The sequence below is a fragment of the Taudactylus pleione genome, unplaced genomic scaffold (assembly GCF_031769625.1).
Source record: "Taudactylus pleione unplaced genomic scaffold, aTauple2 ptg000393l, whole genome shotgun sequence".
NCBI lineage: Eukaryota > Metazoa > Chordata > Amphibia > Anura > Myobatrachidae > Taudactylus > Taudactylus pleione.
This window is the reverse complement of record NW_028284794.1, coordinates 2903686-2927656: the sequence shown is the minus strand read 5'-3', so window position 1 is coordinate 2927656 and position 23971 is coordinate 2903686. Positions and strand designations below refer to the sequence as shown.

The 23971-nt window shown below is 45.7% G+C and overlaps 1 protein-coding gene across 1 annotated transcript; it reads left to right on the top strand.

Moving 5' to 3' along the window:
• Nucleotides 1-310: 310 nt before the first annotated feature.
• On the top strand, nt 311-2870 carry RNF227 (ring finger protein 227). Its single transcript, XM_088446012.1, has 2 exons — nt 311-662; nt 1434-2870. The coding sequence occupies exons 1-2, from the start codon at nt 359-361 to the stop codon at nt 1490-1492; spliced, it is 363 nt and encodes a 120-aa protein (XP_088302138.1). The 5' UTR covers nt 311-358; the 3' UTR covers nt 1493-2870.
• The last annotated feature ends 21101 nt before the right edge of the window (nt 2871-23971 follow it).

Sequence of the window (23971 nt, the reverse complement as noted above, 5' to 3'; positions counted from 1 at the left end):
TGAGAGTATCACAGTAACAATAACATGGTGCAGTGCTGAGAGTATCACAGTAACAGTAACATGGTGCAGTGCTGAGAGTATCACAGTAACAGTAACATGGTGCAGTGCTGAGAGTATCACAGTAACAGTAATAATATGACATAACCCAGTTACTGGTGAGACAGAGTAAACACTTCCCGCACAGCCTGATGGGGAATACTCCAGCTCGCCCACACCCTCTCCCCTTATTGGCTCTCCATTGAAGGTGACGTCATTAGTTTCCGGCGCGGGCGGGCCCTCACGAGCCATATAAACCCCCGGGTCTGCCGGCTGAGGCGCATTCATTCATTAATTCACACGCTTAATTACAACAGCAGCCATGCCTACAGACACAGCGCCAGCACCGCTGCCCGACCTCGACATGGCGGAGTGCGGCATCTGCTACAATGACTACGGCCAAGGCCGGAGGCCACGCCCCCTGCCCAGCTGCCGACACGTTCTCTGCACCGTCTGCCTGGATCACCTGACGGCCCACGGCGGCGAGGTCACGTGTCCCTTCTGCCGCGCGTCCTCACCGCTGCCTAGCGACGAGGAGGAGGGAGCCGCCGACGTCACGGGAAAGGGGCCAATCAAGTGGCTGAAGCGGCTGTATAGGAAATCGAGGGCGGGCTCTCGTCGCAGAGGTAAGGAGGCGTGGCTTTTGGTTGTCGACGTCGTTGCGGTGGTTGTCGGCGTCAGTAGCTAATGCAGCGAGGCCGGTTCTATGTAATGTTAACGGGGGGTAGTCTCCTTATGTTTATGGCACAGATATGCGGGTCTTGGAGCGCTACAGCCACCATAATAACCTCTTTACTCATGTCCCCCCAATATAAATGATATAAAAAAATATATATATATATACTTCTCTGGGTCCTATATAATGTTCCTATGCTTCCCTGGTTTACATATAATGTCCCTACTTTTCTGTATGTGGTGTATAGCACCAGGACAGTAGTGTATACAATGCCGTTAGACTAGGGGTGGGCAATAAATGCCCCCCACCCCAGGTGTTGTAGAACGACGCATGCCCAGACACAGTTTTGCTATTTGACCATGCTAAAACTGCTGCAAGGCATGCTGGGATATGTAGTGCAACAGCTGGAGAGCCACTTAGTGCCCACCCCTGCTTTAGACCTTTGGGGGGGGGGGGGGGGGGGACATGCAGCATGTGCTTTGCTATGTCTGAACCATAAATGACAGGCCCATACCAACCATTATCTATTTGTCTGTATTATGAGCAGATATAAGCCCCCCCCAGCCCCATATATAGACCCATAGTAATGTGTTGGTTTTTTTTAACCGTAGGACACATTACCACTTGCCCAAGCTTGCCAGTGGGTGACCGTCATTCTAAGGCACGATTTATATTCCCGTAGATGTCACTAATAACTTCTTTTCTTTTCCCCTCCTTCCAGCATCTTTGGCAAACGAAGACATTCGGGACTTGGCCTTGATGAGCAGTTACTTCATGTGATCCTGCCAGCTGGAAGTGCTACTCGTGACACCTGCACTTGACGCAGCGCCAGCTGGCCGCGGGGACTTTTGAAGTCTGAATACAATAAAGCTGTTAGAGGGCGGATGTTGAAACCGGCAGCGATTTCACGCCACGACTGTTACGTTAGTGACTCATCCGCTGGCGCAGTCTACAGAGCCACAGCCGAGAGCGATACACGGAGACGGCTCTTGGCAGCCACTAACCTGCTGACGACCACTGTCTGGTGGTGATAAAACGCTACAAGCCATTGGCGTGCCTTCTGTACTTACTCTATGAAGTGACTGTTACATATGTTACTACAGGGCTAGTCTCAAGCTGTCTCCTGGTGATGGGACAGACCCTGTTACTTCCAGAAACCTGGGACGATGATCCCGTTTTTTAGATTAACGTACTATGTAGTAAGACAAATGGTAGGAATAGCACTGTGCAGGGCTACAGTGAGAAATTGTGGTCCTAGGAAAGCTGGTGAGAGCTGGGCCCATCCCCTCCCTACAGAGCTTTTGGCTACACATCTAAAAGAGTTCTGTGGGGTTGGGAAGCAGATGACCTCACTGTTGCTCGTCAGACTGCGCACATGGGGTGAATACGTGTTGCAAGAGCGGATGAGGGTAAAAGCAGCTGCCGTCTGTGTTTCGGTCTTTGGCAGGCTGAACGGTCACATTAGACAGCAGCACTCCTATTCAGAGGATGGATATTTCTGTGGCCAGGGTAACTTACTGTATTCATGTTTGGTAGGAAGTAAGGGATCAGTTTCGTTGTTCTTTGTACTTTTTTATTTTTTAAAGAATTAAAATGTGTCCTGTTTGCTCAGTGAAAAAAAAATAAAAAATGCCAGTATTGAGAACTGTGACCCTGAATTGTCTGAGGGGTTTATTTATCAAGCAGTGAAAAACTTAGTGAAGTGGACCAGTGGTGAATTTGCACATAGCAACCAATCCGCTCCTAGCTATTATTTTATAGACTGTACTTAATAAATGTTACTTCAGAGCTGATTGGTTGCTATGGGCAACTTCTCCACGGGTCCGCTTCACTAAGTTTTTCACTGCTTGACAGATAAACCCCTGAGTGCTTTCTGCATTTGGGAATTTCTTCTCCCAAACCAGTGTGTGCAGATAATCCCGGCGGGGGCTGTATATCTCAATGGGTCCCATGTTACGTATTGCGCTGATAACGGCCTGTGACCCTGTCCTGCTAAGCATGCTGGTGCTTGCTCTGTCTATAACAGAGTTCTTAGTAAATAATTAAAGAGTCAAACATCTCTTCCTACAAATGCACTTTATGGTTTTTATATATAATATATATATATTTATTCATGTATGGTTTTACATATGTTCCAAATTTCGTAATAAACCTTTCTTCATCGATAGCAGTGGTCGTTGTGTTTTTGTTTGTATTGGTGGCAGGGCCGGATCAAAGCTTGTGTGGGGCTCTTTCAAACCCCACGGAACCAAGCCACCCCCCCCCCCTCCAGCCACTCAGAGCCCACCAACCCTCCCTCCCCACTCCACCGCTCAAGCCACACGGGCCGTACTCGGGCGCTGAGAGGAGGAGGCGGGGGGGGGGGTCTGGCCACACCTCCCTGGTTGACCACGCCCCCTCCCTGTACCTGGGCCCGGCAGAGTTGTTGGCAGCTTTGGTCCTCCTGTCTGTGATTATTCACCTGTCACCTCCTGATTCCGGCAGAACTGCTCTGTTGTACCCTCATCAGCGTCTCTGACATATCACATGACTCTGAAGGGATTCCGGAGCCGCCCTGCGCTGTATGCAGCACTGACTGTAGAGCACAGCCACGGGAGCTGAGCTCCCATCCGAACACAGGTGCCACTGGGCACCTGTTCTCGGCAGGGTCACCTCTGTCTGTGCGGGCCCCCAACGCTGCCACCCCCCACCTTAATCCAGCCCTGATTGGTGGACTTCAGCAGTTTATGCAGATGGGTCTCATGTGAGCGCAGTGTGATATATTTCTAGCATTAGACTGTCTGAAACATCCTTGTGTTAAAATAAAAACTCAGTATGCCCCCAGTTCATACTTGCCATTTCTCCCTGATTGTCAGGGAGACTCCCTGAAATAGTCGCTACCTGATAGCATCTTACCCCCATTATGTAGCGATTATAAACAGATACATACAACTGGGATCATTAGTACCATTTCCCTGTATTGGGTATAAGGCACAATGATCCCTATGGCTACAGGCATTTTCAGAAAAGTAGAAGTGGGTTTTCATCAACAAATAGATCTTACTGTCAGCTTTGGGGATCGTTTACGTTTAAATGCAAATCAATTTATGACACTCCTCGGATATAGCAGTACACGCCTATCGCATGTATGATACGCCCCTCAGATGTAGCAGTACACGCCTATCACATGTATGGCACGCCTCTCAGATGTAGCAGTACACGCCCACGTTACAGCCGCGCTCATAGGTGCTGCTTTCACAATGTCCCTGAAATGCTTTTACAAAAGTAGGCAGGTATGTCCCAGTTACAGGTGCACTTGCCCTGAATATTCTCTTTGGGCATATAAAGCAACAAGTTCCTCAGTGAGTTTTACTATAGGATGCAGCTAGCAACATAAAATATGAGTCTGCGCTAAGGATTGAATTTAAATAATGAAAATGTATTACATAATAACACATATACCTATGACTGCAGTCACAATGTATCAATAATAAAAATACACAACATTGGTTTTACAATGTATCTGGATCCACATCCCACTCGATACACAATTCAATAATACTTGTATAGTACTAAGCATATAGGTGATCTGATTATACTGAAAATCAGTTAGTAAATGGGGGGCTAAAGATCCATCTCCTAATTACGCCCTCCAGATGTTCCATAAAACAATGGTTAGTACCTCTGTAGGAGATCCGTATATGCCCAATATCGTGCGAATAAGAAACAAGCTGCTGCCGCACTGAAAGTCACTCGCCGGAGACGGCAAGTCATGGCGAGCGTCACAACCTGTAGTCCTGCGCCTGTAATATCACTGGCTGTAACTTCACAGATGATCATCAGGAATTTATTCTTTCCGTCATTCAATTTATCCTTTCACACAATTATTTCACGTTTGACCACCATTTTTATTTACAGCGCACGGGCACAGCTATGGGGACCAGGTTTGCGCCAAGTTTCGCAAACCTCTATATGGGCATCCTCGAGGATCAGCTCATTTGGGGTGGGCGGTTCGGCACAAACCTGGTCCTCTACAACGGTATATAGATGACCTTTTTATTATTTGGGATGGGGACGACACATCTGTTCTTGAGTTTGTTGATCACCTGAATCATAATGATTTCAGTCTTTCTTTTACGAGTATTTTTCACCCCACCACTATCACCTTTTTGGATATAAAACTCAAAATTCAAGACGGAATGATACAGACATGTACATTTCAGAAAGAAGTGGATACTAATAATTACATTGATTACCATAGTAATCACTATAAAAAATGGTTGGAGCACATTCCGTCTGGTCAGTACAGAAGGATTAGACGCAATTGTTCATCCAAGGAGTTATTTGCACAGTAAGCTAAGATTACACAAGTATTCAGAGAGAAGAATTATCCAGAGCCGCTACTAGATAAAGCCTACCAGGAGTCTTTGGAAATAGATAGATCATCTTTATTGGAACCTAGTACGTCACATCCTATGGATGGTTCTATTGCATTTGTATCCAAATACGACAGTTATTTGAATAAAATTAAGAGTATTTTTAATTACATGTTACACTTGGACCCTATTTTGAAGACAGAACTTGATAAAAAAACCTGTTGTAATTTTAAAAAGGCAAACAACTTAAGGAACTTCTTGGCCCTTAGTTTTTCAGAAGAGTGTCTAAGAGCCGTATTCAATTTGAGCCGAGCCGCGATACTTTTCGCGACCCAGACTTTTCACCTGTTTTGCAGGCGGAAAAGTATCACGCGCGTGCATGCTTTACCCCGTATTCAATTTGAAAGTACGCGTAAACGGGACCCGGTGATACTTGAACAGGCGGAAAGTACTGTCAGATTTGGGGAAATCAGCCTGACACCCCCCAAAAGGTGCTTTGACATAGGGGTTCCCTATGGTACCCCCCCGATTTGGCTTTCTGAAGGTATTTGTTGTTTTTAAACGGGCTCAATAGCTGCTAAATAGCGTTTTTCTATACGTGGTGCAGAACAGTATTCAGGAGTAATTTTTGCAGAAAATAACTTATCCCAGCAAATTTGGGCTACTTGAAAATGGGGGTCAGCATATTTAAAAGTTGCTAAAGTGAAGTTGAAAAAATTGTGAAAAATCCACCTGCTGCAAGCTCCTGCAATCAAAAAAACACTTGGGGCATACTTAGGGACCCCCCAGAGTCAAGTTCGCTAGTTTTTAACTTTGTACCCCAACTTTTTTTTTCACCCCCTTTTTCAAAGTCATTTTTTGGGGTGTCCTTAAGTGTTTTTGTTTTTGTTTTTTTACACAGTTTTCCTTTGGGGCACTGTCTGAAGGCTGCACGGGGGTTCCCGCAATGTTGCACCCCAAAACCCCAATTCTGCACTTTTTTCCGCCTGCTATTCATAGGCAAAACTTTTCCGCCTAGTACATTGCATTGACTTTCCGCCTAGGCAGAAAGTTTTTCAAATTGAATACGGGGTAAAAGCAAAACAGGCGAAAATTACATCATTGGCAAAAAAGTATCGCGGATCCGGACTTTTCACCTGAAATTGAATACGGGTCAAAGACTATAAAAAATATGTTACTAGGGTTACCTAAAGAAATAGGGTGCTATAGATGCGGATATTCTAGGTGTATTACCTGTGACCATATAGGGCATAGGACCATGAGCTTTACATCAAAGTTTTGTCCTGGCACTTTCCCCACTAAGACATTTATAAATTGTGAGAGTGCATATGTTATCTATCTTTTACAATGTAAATGTCGACTCCAATATGTAGGTCGTACTACGAGATCTCTTAAAATCAGCTTTCTTGAGCACCGTACGAATATTTAGAATACTAATGATAAACACAGTGTCTCATGTCATTCCTCTAAGTCTCATGCAGGGGATCCCCCAGGGTTACAAGTGATAGGGTTGGAACATATTGTACCCACTGCACGAGGAGGGGAGAGGTTTAGGAGGTTGTGTATTCGTGAGGCCTTCTGGATACATAATTTGAGAACATTGTATCCAGACGGTCTCAATGAAACTATCAAATTGGATTTTTGAATGCATACTTTATTATATATATTATCATTCTTTATCCTCTTTATATTTTTTTGCATCTTTTTGCATATTTATCTGTCTTGGTCCCCTTTTTATATAATTTTTTTCATACCGGATTTATATGCGCTGTCAGTTAGTAATGATAATTTTTATATATATATATATATATATATATATATATATATATATATATTTTTTTTTAAATATATATTTATTTATATTATTTATCATTTCTTATTTTAATATTTTCTTTAATATATAGGAGTTATGAGTAAATATGAATTGCTAGTTTATCATATATTGTGATATACATACTGTGATATATTAAATGTTCATACAATTGTGCTTATTAATTAGGTAGTTTATTATAATTTTCTCTGATCTTTTGCAACTTTCAATTTCATTTTATTTATTTTATTTTATTTGGTAGATATGTTTTCAAATGTTTAAATGTCTAGAATCTCTCAAAGTAAATTATTTCCGTGCTTCAATATGTTGAGTAATGCAATGAATATCAGGTGTCCACTAATGAGGGATAGCCTTTGATTGGGCTATAGTAGTATAAATGACTGCCCGGGATCCAACGGGATTATTTCCTTCTGAAAAAAACCCCTGAGAGAGGGGAGAAACGTGCCTCAAGGTTTTGATTTGATGTGACTGCAATCTATCCCGCTCTCCGCCTAATATTCCTGCTATACCTCGCTGTCTTCTGCCTAGCTGAACTCACCATTGTGACCTGGACACCCTCCTGCGGTGGGAATCTGCTACGGCTGAGGTCACAGTTCCTCCATTGCCGTGACTTGAGGCTCCGGTATATGGTGCAGGGCCATCTCTTCCATTGGTCTTGTTGGGCAGTTGCCCAAGGGCCCAAAGCTTGCAGGGGCCCGCCAACCCACCCCCCTGCAGCCGCGGCCAGTTGGTAAATTTGAGATATTTTTATAAAGGCCCCCATACATCAGAGATGGATTGCAGCAATCGTGCAATTTGCAATCGATTGTGTATAAAAATCTGTAATGTATGGGCTTCACAGATCGCAGATTGCAACCAAAAAGTGATTGGAATTGTTTAATCAGATTTTCCAACATGTTGGATTTCACAGATCGATTGGGGTTGTAGAATGCTAGTGTATGGACATGATCAGCAGATTTGCAGACCGTTTCTAGCAAAATGATGGGCCTTTCAAGATTGCCAGATCTGTGTTTGCTGCAATCGATCTGCAAATCACTGAAAAAGATCTGTAGTGTATGGGTGCAGATTGCTCGATTGGGAAATCCTAAGATCGGGCAATAAATCTTCAAATTGTTCAATTGTGGTTTTCAGATTGCTGATGTATGGGGGCCTTAAGCTGGCCGCTGGTGCACTGTATTCTGATCTAACCTCCCCCACCCAATACCCTGGGGTGACGAATACCCACTTCAGTGCCAGTTTCACCTCATCCGCCGGCTCCAGACCAGTCAGACAGAGTCTCTCTGCATGTGTGGGAGGTCTGATGGGTATGCAGGAGGGTTTAATTTTATTCACCATTTAAATTTCTTTCCCGTGAATGGGTGGGTAGGGGCTCCAGTGCATTGCTTTGCCCAGGGTCCACACTGCTGTTAAGACAACCCTGATACGGTCAGCAATATACGTGCTTTTCCGGCTTACAGCCAGTGATATTACAGGCGCAGTACTACAGGTTGTGACACTCGCTGTGACTTGCTGGATCCGGCGAGTGACTTTCACAGTGCGGCAGCAGCTTGTTTCTTATTCGCACGATATTGGGCATATACGGATCTCCTACAGAGGTACTAACCATTGTTTTATATAACAGCCGGAGGGCGTAATTAGGAGATGGATCTTTAGCCCCCCTCCCATTTACTAACTGATTTTCAGTATAATTACTGTAGATCACCTATATGCTTAGTACTATACAAGTATTATTGAATTGCATGTCGAGTGGGATGTGGATCCAGATACATTGTAAACCAATGTTGTGTATTTTTATTATTGATACACTGTGACTGCAGTCATAGATATATGTGTTTATTGTAATACATTTTTATAATTATTTAAATTCAATTTGTGTTTTCAATCCTTAGCGCAGACTCATATTTTATGTTGTTCTCTATATTTTAGAGGGAATAGGCAGTTATCCCTTTTTTTGAGTCAGCAGCTGTGGATTGATTGAATAATAAACTCAGTTATTTAGCACAATTTATCTTTCTTGCAGATAATAATGTCTGAGATAAATCAGGAACGTGTTTATTTTCAGAACTTTTCAAGCACTAATCAGCAGCAGTAACTTTTTGTTGTAAATTGAAAGTATTTGCTAACACAAATGTCCCACTTTAGGGAACATATGTCCTGTGGTTGCAGAGTTCATTTATAATAACCAGTAAAATCCCCTTACTCCCCATCTCTCTCCTATTACTATAAAGGGTTCTGATGTCATTTCAGTGAATGTAGCTTTGGCTTCATCAGTTCTTACCAATCTGTCTCATTGAACTTCTGTACAAAACCCCATTAGTGCTTTATATATTCCGTGGACAACCAGGGCTGGTGCAAGGTTTCCGGGTGCCCTTGGCAACTATTCACCAACCGCCCCTGCTCCCTCCAATACATAATATGCCATACATCAGTCTCCCCAGTTATATAACATGCCACACAGCAGTATCCCAAATTCATAATATACTATATAGAATATTACACACAGCAGAGCACCAAAATCATAATGTACCTCATAACACTGCCGCAAATTCATAATCTGCCACTCAGCCACGAATTATGCCATTCAATTTTTTTTTTTTTTTGTGGAATCAGCGGCGCCCTCCAGTGGCTGGCGCCCTTAGGTGGTTACCTAATGGTAGCACAGGCCCTGTGGATAGCAATGGCTGTTATACAACCCAGGTTCGGTAGAAATCTGTATTAGCCGCCGAATTAAATACCAACACTCTACATCCTGACTGGGGCTGGTAAGTACCCTAACCCTCCCCTGTCCCCCTCTCGGTCCCTCCCTTAGTGGTCCCTAACTTCCCCACTGTGGTGCCTAACCCTAACTTCCCTCCTTCCCGCGCCCTAAAGCTAATCCTCCTGGGGTGCGTGCCTAACCCTAACTCTCTTGTTCTCAAGATGTCCCCTGAACCAAAGACTCCTTGAAATGTCTACATTATTACAATGTTGAAATTTTGCAGGTGTCTACATGAATGATGACCGCCAGACGCTGACAGTATAACGGCATGCCTACGGTCTTGGAAGGTCTTGGGGGCACATTCAGCAACTCCGGGCTACAGCTTAAACTCCTGTACTAAGAGCAGGAATAACTAATGAGGCATCTGGAGAAAAATCAAAAAGATCCCTTGTGTCGGCAGCGCAGATCCGAGTGCTGCGTTCGAAGATGGGGTTGCAGCACACGTGCATTGTAGCCCCGGTGCATGCGTAGTCCACCCACCATCAAACTTGTATGCCAACCATTGGGTTTGCATACAAGTCTGTGGGGTCTATTTACTAAGCAGTGTTAGGAGACAGAGTGAAAAGTGATAAGGTGCCAGCCAATCAGCTCCCAACTGTCATTTTTCAAACACAGCCTGTGAGATGACAGTTGGGAGCTGATTGGCTGGAACCTTATCTCATTTCACTCTGTCTCCTAACACTGCTTAGTAAATAGACCCCTGTATCAGGCCCAATATTAATTTTATCAATGTACGAAATGAGAAGATAAGCGGCTCTTTATGCTATATTTAAGGAACTGTCAGTTTGTTGAAAAATTGTACGGCCTTGTGTATTAAAGAATGGTCTCTGTATTGTGCTTTTGAAGCCTTTGTGCTTTATTTTTATACATTCTGTGTGTTAGAAGACCAGCGTAAATAGCACGTTCGGGAGTGGCCAGCCCAGGGACTGTGTAGACGTACGCAGCAGGGCCGGCTCCAGGGGTCAGAGCACCCTGTGCCGGAACTGTTAATAGTGCCTAAAATGGGGGCGTGACCTAATTACGATAGACCACGCCCCTAAGTTAAGTTATTTGGAGGCGTGTCCGCATGGCATGCCTCCAAATAACATCAGGCTGGGGATAAGCCCAGCACTCCGTCACTAGCTGGGCTTCCCCCAGCCCTTTCCCGGCACTGAATAGATGCCGCGCGCATGCGAACAGCATCCATCCAGCTACTCTGGGGTCCCCAACCTCCCGATTTGACCACCCGCCACAGTACTGTCCCACTGAAATCGGGATGTTGGGGAGAGGTGCGCCCTCTATGGGGTGGCGCCCCTGTTCGACAGCACCGGTCGAACACCCCAAGAGCCGGCCCTGGTATGCAGTCTGCTGGGCTAGCAAGCTGGCCAGCCTGAGTAAGCCGAGACTTACTCAGCTGGCCATCCACCATCGCGACCACCGATGGTCTCGACGGTGATCCCAGGATGTGACCTCCATCGCAGTGCTGGGAACGCAAATGCAGCAGGGGGTGTCGTACAGAGGGTGTCATAAGGGGGTGTCATACACCTCCTGCTGCATTTGCATGATTGCAAGGAACGCATTGTAGAGCTGCCTGCGTGCATACATCATATCTATAGCCTGCGTGCATACATCATATATCTATATATTCAAAAAAAAAACAAGAAGGGGGAAAGAAAAAGTTGTCTACAGTATGGCGCACAGAAATGTATCTAAAAAATAAAAATCAATCTTTATTGGATATACATTAAAATGCCCCAACATGGGACATAGCCAGCGAAATAGAGGTTAAAAGTAGAAAAAATAATAATATAAAGAATGTGAAGATAACTGAAATACGTGAAAAATAAAAATTAAATAAATCCCTTGCTGTGTGACTGTATTATTATTCCTGAGTCATTATAAGGGTGAAACTCAGAGTCAAGATGTCACATATACATGCAGGTGTTGATTGTAAATAATTTTGATTGGACATTAGGTAAGTGAAAAAAATCTTTATGTCTTTGTCCTGATGTACAGGCAAATTGAGAAATCTCAATTATTATATTATGGAAGATTTTATTATTCACTTACTATCTCAACATAATATTTTATCCAATTAATGCATATTATTTAACGTGTGCTTATTGCCACTATATAGTTATTCACTGTGAATCGCATAAAAATGTATCAGAATAAGTGAAAGAGGGGGTCGGTGATAGTCCCCCCACAACCCGAGATATATTTAAACTCAGATTGGGGAAGGAGAGCAGCAGCACCCTCAACAGAAAAAAAGAAAAGAAAAAGGGGGACAAAGAGATAAATATATATATTAGTAAATGTATATTACTTATATTATACATAAAAATAAAATAATATAATGATGGTGATGTCAGGACAAGTAACTGCCAACCATCACCTACAACCCCCGGGAACCTCAAAAGAAAATGGTATTGCGGAAAGATTGGCAGCGAAGGAGCAGAAATATAGACAGAATCTACTCCTTCCCTAAGATAGTATGAACTCCAAGCCAGAGGGACCGGGTAAGGTAACCCGTCCCTCAGCCATATAAGAAAAATAAATAATAAATTGTAAGTTGGATAAAACAATAAAAATTAAATAAATGGGGGAGGGGGTCAGTGACAACCCTCCCAAACCCGAGATATGTTTAAACTCGGGGTGGGGAGGGAGAGCAGCGACACCCCCAATAAAGAAAAAGGGGGAGAAAGAAGGGGAAAGGAGGGGGGGGGGGGAAGAAAAAATAAAAATAAATAAATAGATAAGAATATATTATATATTAAGTTATATTAATTCATTATATTATGAATGAAGATAAAATGCTAATGAGACTGCCAGGAAAAGTAACTATCGACAATTGAAACCCACACCTGTCAAGATTGTATCCATGTGAAGAAACATTTGTAGCACAGCTACCATATCAACAATTTATTCAATCACAGTATGATACAATCACAGTATGATTTGTATGCTAGCTCACCATATATTAGTAATAGATCTGAAGGGTACTCACAATGCGTAAGAGACCTTATGAATATACCTATGTTTGAGATGAGCTTAGCTTACAGTGGGATTTCACCCACATTGTGGTTAATTTGATGTCACTATTCTGCAAGAATATTGTGAATTAATTTCATTAAATCTCTACTTATTCCAATTAATATTGCTCTCATGAGGTCTATAACCAATTATTAGACACAATATATAATTACATCAATAGTGGAGCGATTCACAGTGAATAACTATATAGTGGCAATAAGCACACATGTTAAATAATATGCATTAATTGGATAAAATATTATGTTGAGATAGTAAGTGAATAATAAAATCTTCCATAATATAATAATTGAGATTTCTCAATTTGCCTGTACATCAGGACAAAGACATAAAGATTTTTTTCACTTACCTAATGTCCAATCAAAATTATTTACAATCAACACCTGCATGTATATGTGACATCTTGACTCTGAGTTTCACCCTTATAATGACTCAGGAATAATAATACAGTCACACAGCAAGGGATTTATTTAATTTTTATTTTTCACGTATTTCAGTTATCTTCACATTCTTTATATTATTATTTTTTCTACTTTTAACCTCTATTTCGCTGGCTATGTCCCATGTTGGGGCATTTTAATGTATATCCAATAAAGATTGATTTTTATTTTTTATATACATTTCTGTGCGCCATACTGTAGACAACTTTTTCTTTCCCCCTTCTTAGGTTTTTTTTGAATATATACGTGTATTTGTCTCTTGGCAGCACCCCTCACCTATCAAATCATTGGAGGGTTATCCATAATATTATTGTGTGCAGATGTCTATGTTCCTTTGTATTATCTTATCATATATCTATAGCCTGCATGCATACATCATATCTATATCCTGCGTGCATACATCATATCTATAGCCTGCATGCATACATCATATCTACAGCCTGCGTGCATCTTTGAAATTGCGATCCTTGCTGAATCAGGCCCTGTGTTTGAAAAAAAATGACAGTTAGGAGCTGATTGGTTGGTGTTTTATCTCTCTCCAGGGCTTAGCACATCACCCCCCCTTTTATCTCTCTACTTTATCTTGCTCAAAGGTTTCATACATCTCCCCATGGATGTGAATGATTGTAGAACTTTTTATAATAAAACCTGTTTAGGTATGGAAAAAAAAAGATTTATTTAATTTATAATGTCGTTAACATTTTTCCCACATACAAAGCTTATAAAGTTACCGTAAATATGGGAGATAAGGTATTCATGCAACCGAAGAACAGATTAGTTTATATCCAGTGAATCGTCTATAAGGTCGATGCCATCTTGAATTTAAGAAGATAGGCCCTGATTCAGAGCCGGACGCTCTGACCAGAGCGCTCGCTCTGAATCAGGGCCCACCTCCATAAATATGGAGCGTCCTCCTGGACGCTCGTATAGCTGTGGGTCACCACCCACAGCATATACGAGCGTGCAGGATGATGGTCGCGATGGTCTTGACCATCGCGACCATCGCCACTGCGTACAGAAGCCTGCGGTTGAGTTTCTCAACCGCAAGGCCAGGAGTGATTTTGGCTCTATCAGAGCCAAAATCACTCCCACTGACATCACTAGCTTCTGACGGTGGGCGTTCCCTTGGGAACGCCTCAGTCTGGGAGGCACGCCCCCGGCACGCCCACCAAAGGGGGCGTGCTGTCAATCAACATCGACAGCACGCCCCCTTTGATCAGACACTACGAGCGAAGGAAAGTCCTTTGCTCGTCGCGTCTCGCGCATGCGCACGATGGAGCTCCCTCCGTCGTGCGCATGCGCAGTGCAGACCATCGACCCACTTGCGAGTGGACAGCCGCTCGCGAGTGGGTCTGAATGAGGGCCATAGTTTCCAGGGACCTCAATAACCCAATCCTATACCTACTGAGCACCCCAACACTACACTGTCTATTTTTGTATGTATTTTATGCCTGCGTTTATATTTTTAATGTAAAATGTTTCCAACTCTACATTAGCTCCTGAGAGTAAAAAAACGTGTTGGTCATGGGTCGGCATACATACGGCAGTTAAAGATAGCATTATTCAAATTTAGCACATTAGTTTAGATCTGGGCCCTACCTAACACGCCATTGTGTCTTTGCAAACATAAAGCTCCAGACAAGACGCTCTGGGCAGTGCAGTACTTCCTGGTGCTGGTGGGCCCACCTCTCTCTTTGCGATGTTATGACATCATGTTCTCAGAGGGCGAGACTGACACGGGGCGCCCGGCCATCTTGTTACGGTGCTTAATGACCTAGTAGCGCTGAAAACTGTGATCACATTAGAAACAAGGATCTCCTGGATTACCATCAATTTTAAGCTGCTGGACTCAATGGTCCTTATTCAGAGTTGGACATAAATGCATATGACAGGCTGTTTTTGGCAACAACTTAAACTCTTTATTTTAATGCGCATTGGTGTCTTTTTGCAAATGCACATGTTTGTTCCATGGCTGCTTGGCCTCAATGAACCCCGGGAAGGGGTTTAGAGGGGGCGTGTAGACACATACAAAGTACTGAAAGGGGTGTGCGCCCAAAATGGTCCCCAAAAAGGCACAATTTTTTGGACGAGATGACTTGGGGCCTGATTTAGAGTTGTATGCTTTTAGCATCACTGTTGCCTCTTTGGACCCCTACCCTTTCCCTCTCTCACACCCTTCCCGTCACACCCAGCCCTCCCCAATGCAACTCTTCTGATCTCATACACACAGGGCCAGACTGGCCTCCTGGCACTGTCTGGTAAATGCCAGAAGGGCCGATGGCCTGATGGGCCGGTATGGTCTGAATCCATGGCTGAGCAGCTCCGCCTTCCGGCATTTTGGCTCGGCCGGAATACTGAGAGACTTGGTGTCCTGCTTGGCCAGGCCCCTGTAACTCTCGGCATGCCCCAGTGAGATTTAATTCCACCCAAGCAAGGCGAGGCCATGCCCCTTTTACGTGAGCATGTGCGCACACACAGGAAGATTCCAGGGCTGATTTAAAGCTCCAGTCCGTCCCTGCATCCACATCTCTCCTCTTCCATCCCTCTCGTTCTCATGTGCCCTCTGGTGTTCCAGGTCAGTTTTCAACAAGCTAAATATCAACCATATACTCCCTCATTCTCCTCACTTTCATGGAAATCTGGATATTTACACATTCTTAAACATTCTCTCATGTCTGTACTTTTTCTGACTTAAGCAATCCCTTCTTCTCTGTGACCACCACCTACTCTACTTAATTATAGCTATTACCCATATTCCACCCTGCTCCCTCGCTCTCTTAAGACCACACTTACTAGGTGGAATCTTGTCACCCTAGATCCCACCAGTTTCTCCTCCACTCTTGGCTTCATTCTTTTCCTCATTACTATACTTACCTACCCTGACCAAGCTGTCTCCTACTATGAGCATGCTCTCATTGCTGCCACATTGTTACCGTAAAGTCTTCAATGGTCCCCTTCCCTAATCCTGGCCCTCTACTCTGACATGCTTTCTCCAAAAGCACTCACACCACTTGAGGAAGTCATCCTCTCATGCTGTCTCCCTACACACCAAGTTCAGTCTCTTATCCTATGCTGAAAATCACTGGCATGGCCTCCTGTCTCTAGTTCCAACTCTTGTAGATTCTGGGTACAGGGGAGGGATGTAAGACTGCTGGCCATCAGATTGGTTGGTGGACATTAATAGCTGCTCATCTCAATTCTGAACCCCCTGAACGAACATTCTAGACTAAAGGAGCCTAATATCTGTTGATTTGCTTGTCTCTGGCAACTTCCCTGAATTAACCAGTTCCAGACTTTTAATAAGATCCAGAGCTCCAAACTCAATATGTGTTAGCTGGCCCTCTAGGTGTCAGACCAAGAAGTTGCCAGAGCCAGCTCTTAGCGCTTATAGACCAGGCTTGTCAGGATTGGTCTCATCTCAGGAAGTCTACAGCTCTATTGCAGAATGGATGGTTGATATATTTAAAAATATACTTTAAACTTACGTTATACACACAACATCAACCTACAGAAATACAAGAAAGGAGAGTAAAAAAGAGAACAAGGGGCCTGATTCAGACCCACTCGCGAGCGGCTGTCCGCTCGCAAGTGGGTCGATGTTATGCACTGAGCATGCGCACGACGGAGGGAGCTCTGTCGTGCGCATGCGCCAGACGCGACGAGCGAAGGAAAGTCCTTCGCTCGTTGTGTCCGATCAAAGGGGGCGTGCTGTCAATGTTGATTGACAGCACGCCCCCTTTGGTGGGCGTGCCGGGGGCGTGCCTCCCTGACGGGGGCGTTCCCACGGGAACGCCTCCCGTCAGAAGCCGGCCCACTGACATCACTAGTGATGTCAGTGGGAGTGATTTTGGCTCTGATAGAGCCAAAATCACTCCGGAGCTTGCGGTTGAAAACCTCAACCGCAGGCTCCGGCTCGCAATTTCGATGGTCGCGATGGTCAAGACCATCGCGGCCATCACAAAGCACGCTCGTATAGCCTGTGGGTGGTGACCCACAGCTATACGAGCGTCCAGGAGGACGCTCCATGAAAATGGAGCCCGGCCCTCATTCAGAGCGTGCGCTCTGCTCAGAGCGTACGGCTCTGAATGAGGGCCAAGATCTTTTATTAGGTAGAGGGCCCTGCTCGTGAGAGCTTACATTCTAAATGGGCGGGTCAGACAAACAGTAGTTACACAGATGGGGTGGACGGGGAGGTAGGAGCATGTAGCCGCAAGTTAGGATGAGAGCTGGAAGACCTTGATGAAGTAGTGGGTCTTGAGAGCCCGTTTCAAGATTTGTAGAGAGGTGGAGAATCTAATAGGGAGGGGGAGAGAGTTCCAGAGGTAGGGAGCAGCACGGGCAAGATCTTGGAGGCGGGAGTGGGAGGAAGTAATCAGTTGACAGGAGAGACGGCATGCATTTGTTGAACGAAGAGGGCGGATGGGAGTGTGAAGGGAGATGAGGTCAGAGATGTAAATGGGAGAGGATTGGGTGAGGGCTATGCAGGGCTGGTGCTTCCATTAGGCAGCTTTAGGCAGCTGCCTATGGGCACTGGGACCCGAGGGGCGGCACACTGAGGCTGCATTGGAGAGGGCATGATCTTGCCTCTCCTAGAAGCCACTCCTGCTGGTACTGTGAAACCGGTCTACTCTACCCCAGTGGCGAGCACCCACCCAGCATTACACCATGAACACTCAGGCAGCTTCCTGGCAGGCGCCCTCCCGCTGCCCACCTGGCCGATTACCCCCCAGTGGGGTTGCTACAGCTGCATCTTGATCCTGGAGGCCTTCCTGCGGCCGCACCTATGGGCCGCGTGGTGTGGAAACTTCTTTCACCCCTTCACACTGACAGTCGTATGCCGCCGCTGGCTTTGCGGGCTACAGTGCTGGTGCTCCCCCTTGGCATTAGCTTGGACCTGAGGGGCTGCCTTGGAGAGGGCATGATCTTGCCTTTCCCAGAAGCCACTCCTGCCGGCCCTGTGAAACCGGCCTACCCCAGTGGCGGACGTTCATCTACACCCACTTCCAGATCTCTCTCCTGCCCCTGGAGCCTCCATAGGCTCAAAGCAGTTTACACCATCCTAAGATGGTGTAAACTACCGGTACTAAACTCCAAAAAGCTTTGCTTTTTGGAGTTTACTACATAGGGGTGAGATCGTAGTCCCCATTGATAATAACTGCAGTTTCTGCATAATTTTATGTAAAAAACGTCTTGATACATAGGCCCCTGTATCTCTCTTTGGGCCTGATACAGAGGTGGATGGTAATGCAGTAGCGTGAATTTACAGTATACCCAGCTAAGGGGCTAAATGAGTACTGGAAGGAAGGGAAGGGGGGGGGGCAGGCAGAAGTTTTGCTTAGGGAGCCTAGAAGCCTAGCACCGGCCCTGGGGCTATGTAGGTGAGTGTAAGAACCTTGAATTGGGTTCTGAAGGGGAATGGGAGGCTTAAATTACATTGAGCTTGCCCAAAACACACCTCTCCAGGAACCTGGTGGACTGAGGGACAAAAGGAGCTAAATGTGCTCTGACCAGAGTTCATATTTTATGCAAAACGAGGAGCACAAATGGTGAATTACAGTTATCCCTTTAATACATAACATTGACTATCACCAGGCACAAACTATAAAGATTAAGCCCTCTTGGGCCACCCATGTTGTCGTCCGGAATGCTGGTGGCACTTCCCTAATATTTCTTATTCTACCTTATTCTACATATGTATTAGCGGCACTACACTGTTTATTATATATTTGTTTTCCCTCCAAAACCATGTCCATAAAAAGAGCCATATCCATCCAGAGGCATCCCGTAGAGCCTCACCACCACTGACCGCTGCATCTACATCTACCGACTTATGGTGCATTACGGCATACGGTTACTGTCTGCCCAAAATGCTGGTCAGTCCTGAGCTTTGTTCATATCCAAGAAAACCTGAACAGATTAGATCAGAGAGGGAGCTCCTATTTTAAGCTCCTTTGTGAAACAAGGATATTGCATAGTGTGTATGTCCCGTACATCCAGGTGTTAGGGAGCCATCTCCAGCTGGGATTCAAACAGCCTGAGGTAAGGACCAAGCTATGGGAACACTCCAGAGTTAAGAACAACCCATACATCTTGTCAAGAGTCGCTCCTCCTTAATACCCGGCACCCCGCAGCGCTGGATAAGTGGAGTCTTAAAACTGGTTACCGAGGGCAAATGAGAGTTTAGTATGACAGGACTGGCTGAGGATTGCGGATCCCGCTGGACTGCCAGGAAGAAGAGATTGCGATCCCCGGGAAAACTACTTGTCCAGCATTACTGCTCCCTTGGTCGTCAACCTATACGTCCTGGCCGATATTGGGGTATTAGGGGTGACATCCAATCTTGACCACTACCTAATAAGCCGGACATTGGAGCAAACTCTGAGAATGAACTATTGAGGTCCCAGAGTTGTGGGTGGGCTGAGTATCGGACATTACTGCATGTATTCCCCTGTGCATGCTAGCTTACTGTGCATGCACTTGCTGTGCATACAGCACATTGTGAGATATTCATAGTAGAGTTATATACACTTTTGTAAGTACTTTTGACTAAATACCCTGGTTTACAACTTTCCCAAGTGTGCAGTTTGTACTCCCATTAGCTGTTCTGATGCAAGATAGATAGGATGTACGTGTCTGGGGTGAACAGCAGCTGGGCGAATGTTGTAGCCACCTAGATTTGTATTGAAACGCCGACAGGCAGCATCGGTCGCAGATCAGTCGATTATCGGAGTTCTGAGTAACCTTATTGCAAGCAGATTGGCCCAATGTGGTGCTGGAGCCATATTTTGTATGTTCGACATGACCTCCAAAATGGTTGTCACATGCCTGCATTTTCATCGCCACTCCACTGCTACCTAACCCAAAAAACGGTCCCTGTCTGTCAGTCCCTTGTATATATATCCTCACCGCCGACTGCCGATGGTGATGTAACTTGACGCATTGTGCAATCAATGTGACTCAGACACGTGCGCAAATCACCGATAGTCGCTGCGTAAACATTTGCATGGCGTCCATCTCTGAATCGGGTGGCATTGGTTTTGTGCTGTGGTCCCTCTCTGTTTAGCCCAGATGAAGTCCTCACAGGTTGATACGGATATTAGGACTGAAAAATTATAAACTATAAGCGACCCTACTTGGGAGCAAGCCTGCCATGCCAAATGTCAAGCCTGATTGTGGTCGGCTATTTTTCATATTGGGCAGTTATGTGCATGTACATGTATGGACAAATCTAACAGACATCAGGGCGCTGAGTTGTTGAACCAAGTGGCTGAATGGAGCCTTGAATGAGCCCTTTTTAACACAAAAAAAGAATAGACATTTCAATGATATTTGGAGGCCGGGCAACAAAGGGTGAATTAATTATTAGTATGCGCTAATTTCCTGATGATTGGCTACGTCAACAGAAAAATAGAAATTCCGATGAAATAATGATTCCCCCGTTTGTCACCTTTCCTGAGAAGACATTATTTGCCAAGTCAAAGTTCAAACTGCATGATTGAAGTTGTGTTTGTTTTAAGGTTAGGTAACCGAATTACATATCCTCCAAACCTGCTATTGCCTCATCTATTCCTAAGAATAGAATCTGACCGGTAGAGAGTTTAAACTTTAAAAACGAATTGTACAGGGATTGACGTGAAGGATTATAAACATTCTTAGTAAGTGCTGGGTAATATAATAAAATAATAATATGATATGTGTAATAATAAAAATAATTGTAAAACAAATATTATAATAATGATACAATGAATAATAATAATAATAATAATAATAATAATAATAATAATAATAATAATGTGATAGAAGCACTGGAGAAGTTAGGGATGGCGTGTATATGTGTCCCAGATTCCAGTAATATGTATTTTAACCCCCAGGAAGAGTCTGTTTTACAAACAGATCTGAGTGTCTGCTTTAGGTGAAAGCCGGAGAATGGGTCCTGGGGGTGTGGATGTGAGAGAGAAGGGAGGGCTCCATCCACAGGGCCGTTTCTGGTGTTAGGCCTTCCAGTCTGTGAGCAGGCTAATTAAGGAATACATCTGGAAGTGGCTCAGTATAGCTGTGTAAGAGTTTTGATGCAATGTCTCACACACCCTGGGGAGAACAGACACTGAGGTTTTGTTCAGAGACACTGGGACCTTTTCAAAGTGCTGTGTTTGTGGTAAGGCAGCAGGCCTTGCCACTTGTAGAGAGGAAATTTCCTGTCTAGTCAGTACCCAGCCGGGCTAGGATTTATTTTATGTTTGCTTTGTTTGACTATTGGAGTTGCACAATAAAAACTGGTGCCGACCAGCTTGCACAAAAACCTATGACTGGAGTGCTGTTTCCTGGCTGCTGTGTGTAAGGAGGTGTCCACCTACCCCAGGAGAGGGACCCCTACCCCGATCATATCACAATAATAATAATAATAATAATAATAATAATAATAATAATAATAATAATAATAATAACAATAATAATAATAATATACAAACATATTGATTTATCCCATTTGTTAAAGATAAAAAAGCAGGTACCAAGTAGGCACTGTCCCATTAAAGGCACTTATTGCAATTAACACTTTGAATGTAGCCATATCCATAGCTGAATTTACATGGGGAATATGAAAGTGCACCACCGTTGGCTTTTTTTTTGGCTTGGTGCCCTCATTTACTGGTCTGTTGTAGTATTGGTGAGCCGGTCTGGCCAAAGTTTTTTCAGAATTGGGATGCCTAGATGCACTCCCTGCACCTATAGTAGCTGCGCCCTTGGCCCAGCCTATAACAGCCTCTCGGCCCTAATTTTAATATTGCACCACCTGCAGCATGGGCTGCACTTGGCTCCCACTGGCTGCCAATGGATAGACACAAGGCTGAATCTCTAAGGAGTCTATATTGGGTTGAGCGACCAGTCGGCTGTTTCTGTCTCCAATGAGCATACTGCACCCTGACCGCTGTGCTTTGTTCTTGACCTTTTAGCTCTCTGAGTCTCATTCAGACCCGGTCACAAGCACCGATGTGCTCGCAACCGGGTCGATGGGTAGCGCTGCGCACGCACAGCGGCCGCACTGCGCGTGCGCAAGCCCCGGACCGAGAGAGAAACTCTCTCGCTCTGGAGCTCGCTACAAAAGGGGCGGCTGTCGATGTTGATCGACAGCTCGCCCCATTTTGTAGGCGGGCCGGGGGGTTGTTTCCAAAACGGAGGCGTTCCTTAAGGAACGCCTACCGTTTTGTGGGCGCCCGCACTGACATCATCAGTGATGTCAGTGGGGAGCTTCCTGCTCCACCAGAGCGTGCCCAGACCCAACCTTAGGGTCTGGCAGTGGTGTAACTTCATCCCAGGTGCCCAGAGGCAAGATAAATGTTGGTGCCCCCTCCAAATTAAAATGTACCACCCCCACCAGCACATATGCCAGCCCAGCTGCTGCCCCCCTATGCAGTTCCCCCAGTAGTGGCCCCCCTGTGCAGTGCCCTCTGTAAAGGTCCCCCTATGCAGTGCCGCCTATGTAGTGCCCCCCAGTAATGGTCTCCCTATGCAGTACCTCCAGTAGTAAGGGCCCCTGTAGTGCCCTCAGTAGTAAGCCCCCAGTAGTAAGCCCCCTGTAGTGCCCCCAGTAGTAAGCCCCCTGTAATGTCCCCTGTAGTAAGCCCCTGTAGTAAGCCCCCAGTAATGCCCCCTGTAGTAAGCCCCCAGTAATGTCCCCTGTAGTAAGCCCCCTGTGGAAAGCCCCCAGTAATGCCCCCTGTAGTAAGCCCACAGTAATGGCCCTTGTAGAAAGCCCCCTGTAATGCCCCCTGTAGAAAGCCCCCAGTAATGCCCCCTGTAGTAAGCCCCCGTAATGCCCCCTGTAGTGCTCCCAGTAATGCCCCCTGTAGTAAGCCCCCAGTAATGCCCCCTGTAGTGCTCCCAGTAATGCCCCCTGTAGTAAGCCCCAGTAATGCCCCCTGTAGTGCTCCCAGTAATGCCCCCTGTAGTAAACCCCCAGTAATGCCCCCTGTAGTGAGCCCCCAGTAATGCCCCCTGTATTGAGCCCCCAGTAATGCCCCCTGTAGTGAGCCCCCCCGCGAGCGCACACACATACAAAAAAACAAACAAACACAATACTTACCTGAAACCCTGCTCCAGTGCTGCTGCCTTCCGTCCCCGGCGCCCGCTCCTCGGAACTATGGGAGTGACATCATGACGTCACTCCCATAGTCCATTGCGGGACCCGGAAGTGGAGCTCAGGAGTGAGCTCCGTTCCTCCGGCTACCGCCGGGGGGAAAGAGGGAGCCAGGCGCCTGCTGGTAACACACTCAGCGGGCGCCCGGCAAATAGGGGGAGCAAACGCACCCCCCGTATTGACGCCGCTCTAGGTGGAGCGCCAATCAGCGGCGCTCCATCTCCATAGCAGTGCCCGGAACGGCCCGGGGGACAATGGAGCCAGGTGCCCCCTTAAGGGCTGGAGCCCGGCGACAAGACTCCATTGTTTCTGGGAGTTCCGCCACTGGGGTCTGGTCGTAAGCCCCGATGGTCGCGATGGTGATCACCATCGCGACCATCACCCTGGTCGCTAGCTAAGCTGTGGGTGGTAACCAGGAGGCCGCACAAAAAAAAAGAAGCGGCCGCCCTCATTCAGAGAGAGCGATCGCTTCTTGCGACCGCCTCTGAATGAGGTCCACTGTCCTTCCTCTTGTGACTAGTTTTACTCCCAGATCACCCCCTATATTACCATGGACCTCCTAGACCAAGGAGCGGGAGTTTCAAAATTAAGGCCCTGATTCAGAGCCGGATGCTCTGACCAGAGCGCTCGCTCTGAATCAGGGCCCACCTCCATAAATATGGAGCGTCCTCCTGGACGCTCGTATAGCTGTGGGTCACCACCCACAGCAT

Bases quoted from the DNA above. Each gene is read 5' to 3' on its own strand.
- RNF227 (XM_088446012.1), top strand. From the start codon at position 359: ATGCCTACAGACACAGCGCCAGCACCGCTGCCCGACCTCGACATGGCG. The intron at 663-1,433 runs GTAAGGAGGCGT...CCCTCCTTCCAG, and splicing joins GGCGGGCTCTCGTCGCAGAG to CATCTTTGGCAAACGAAGAC.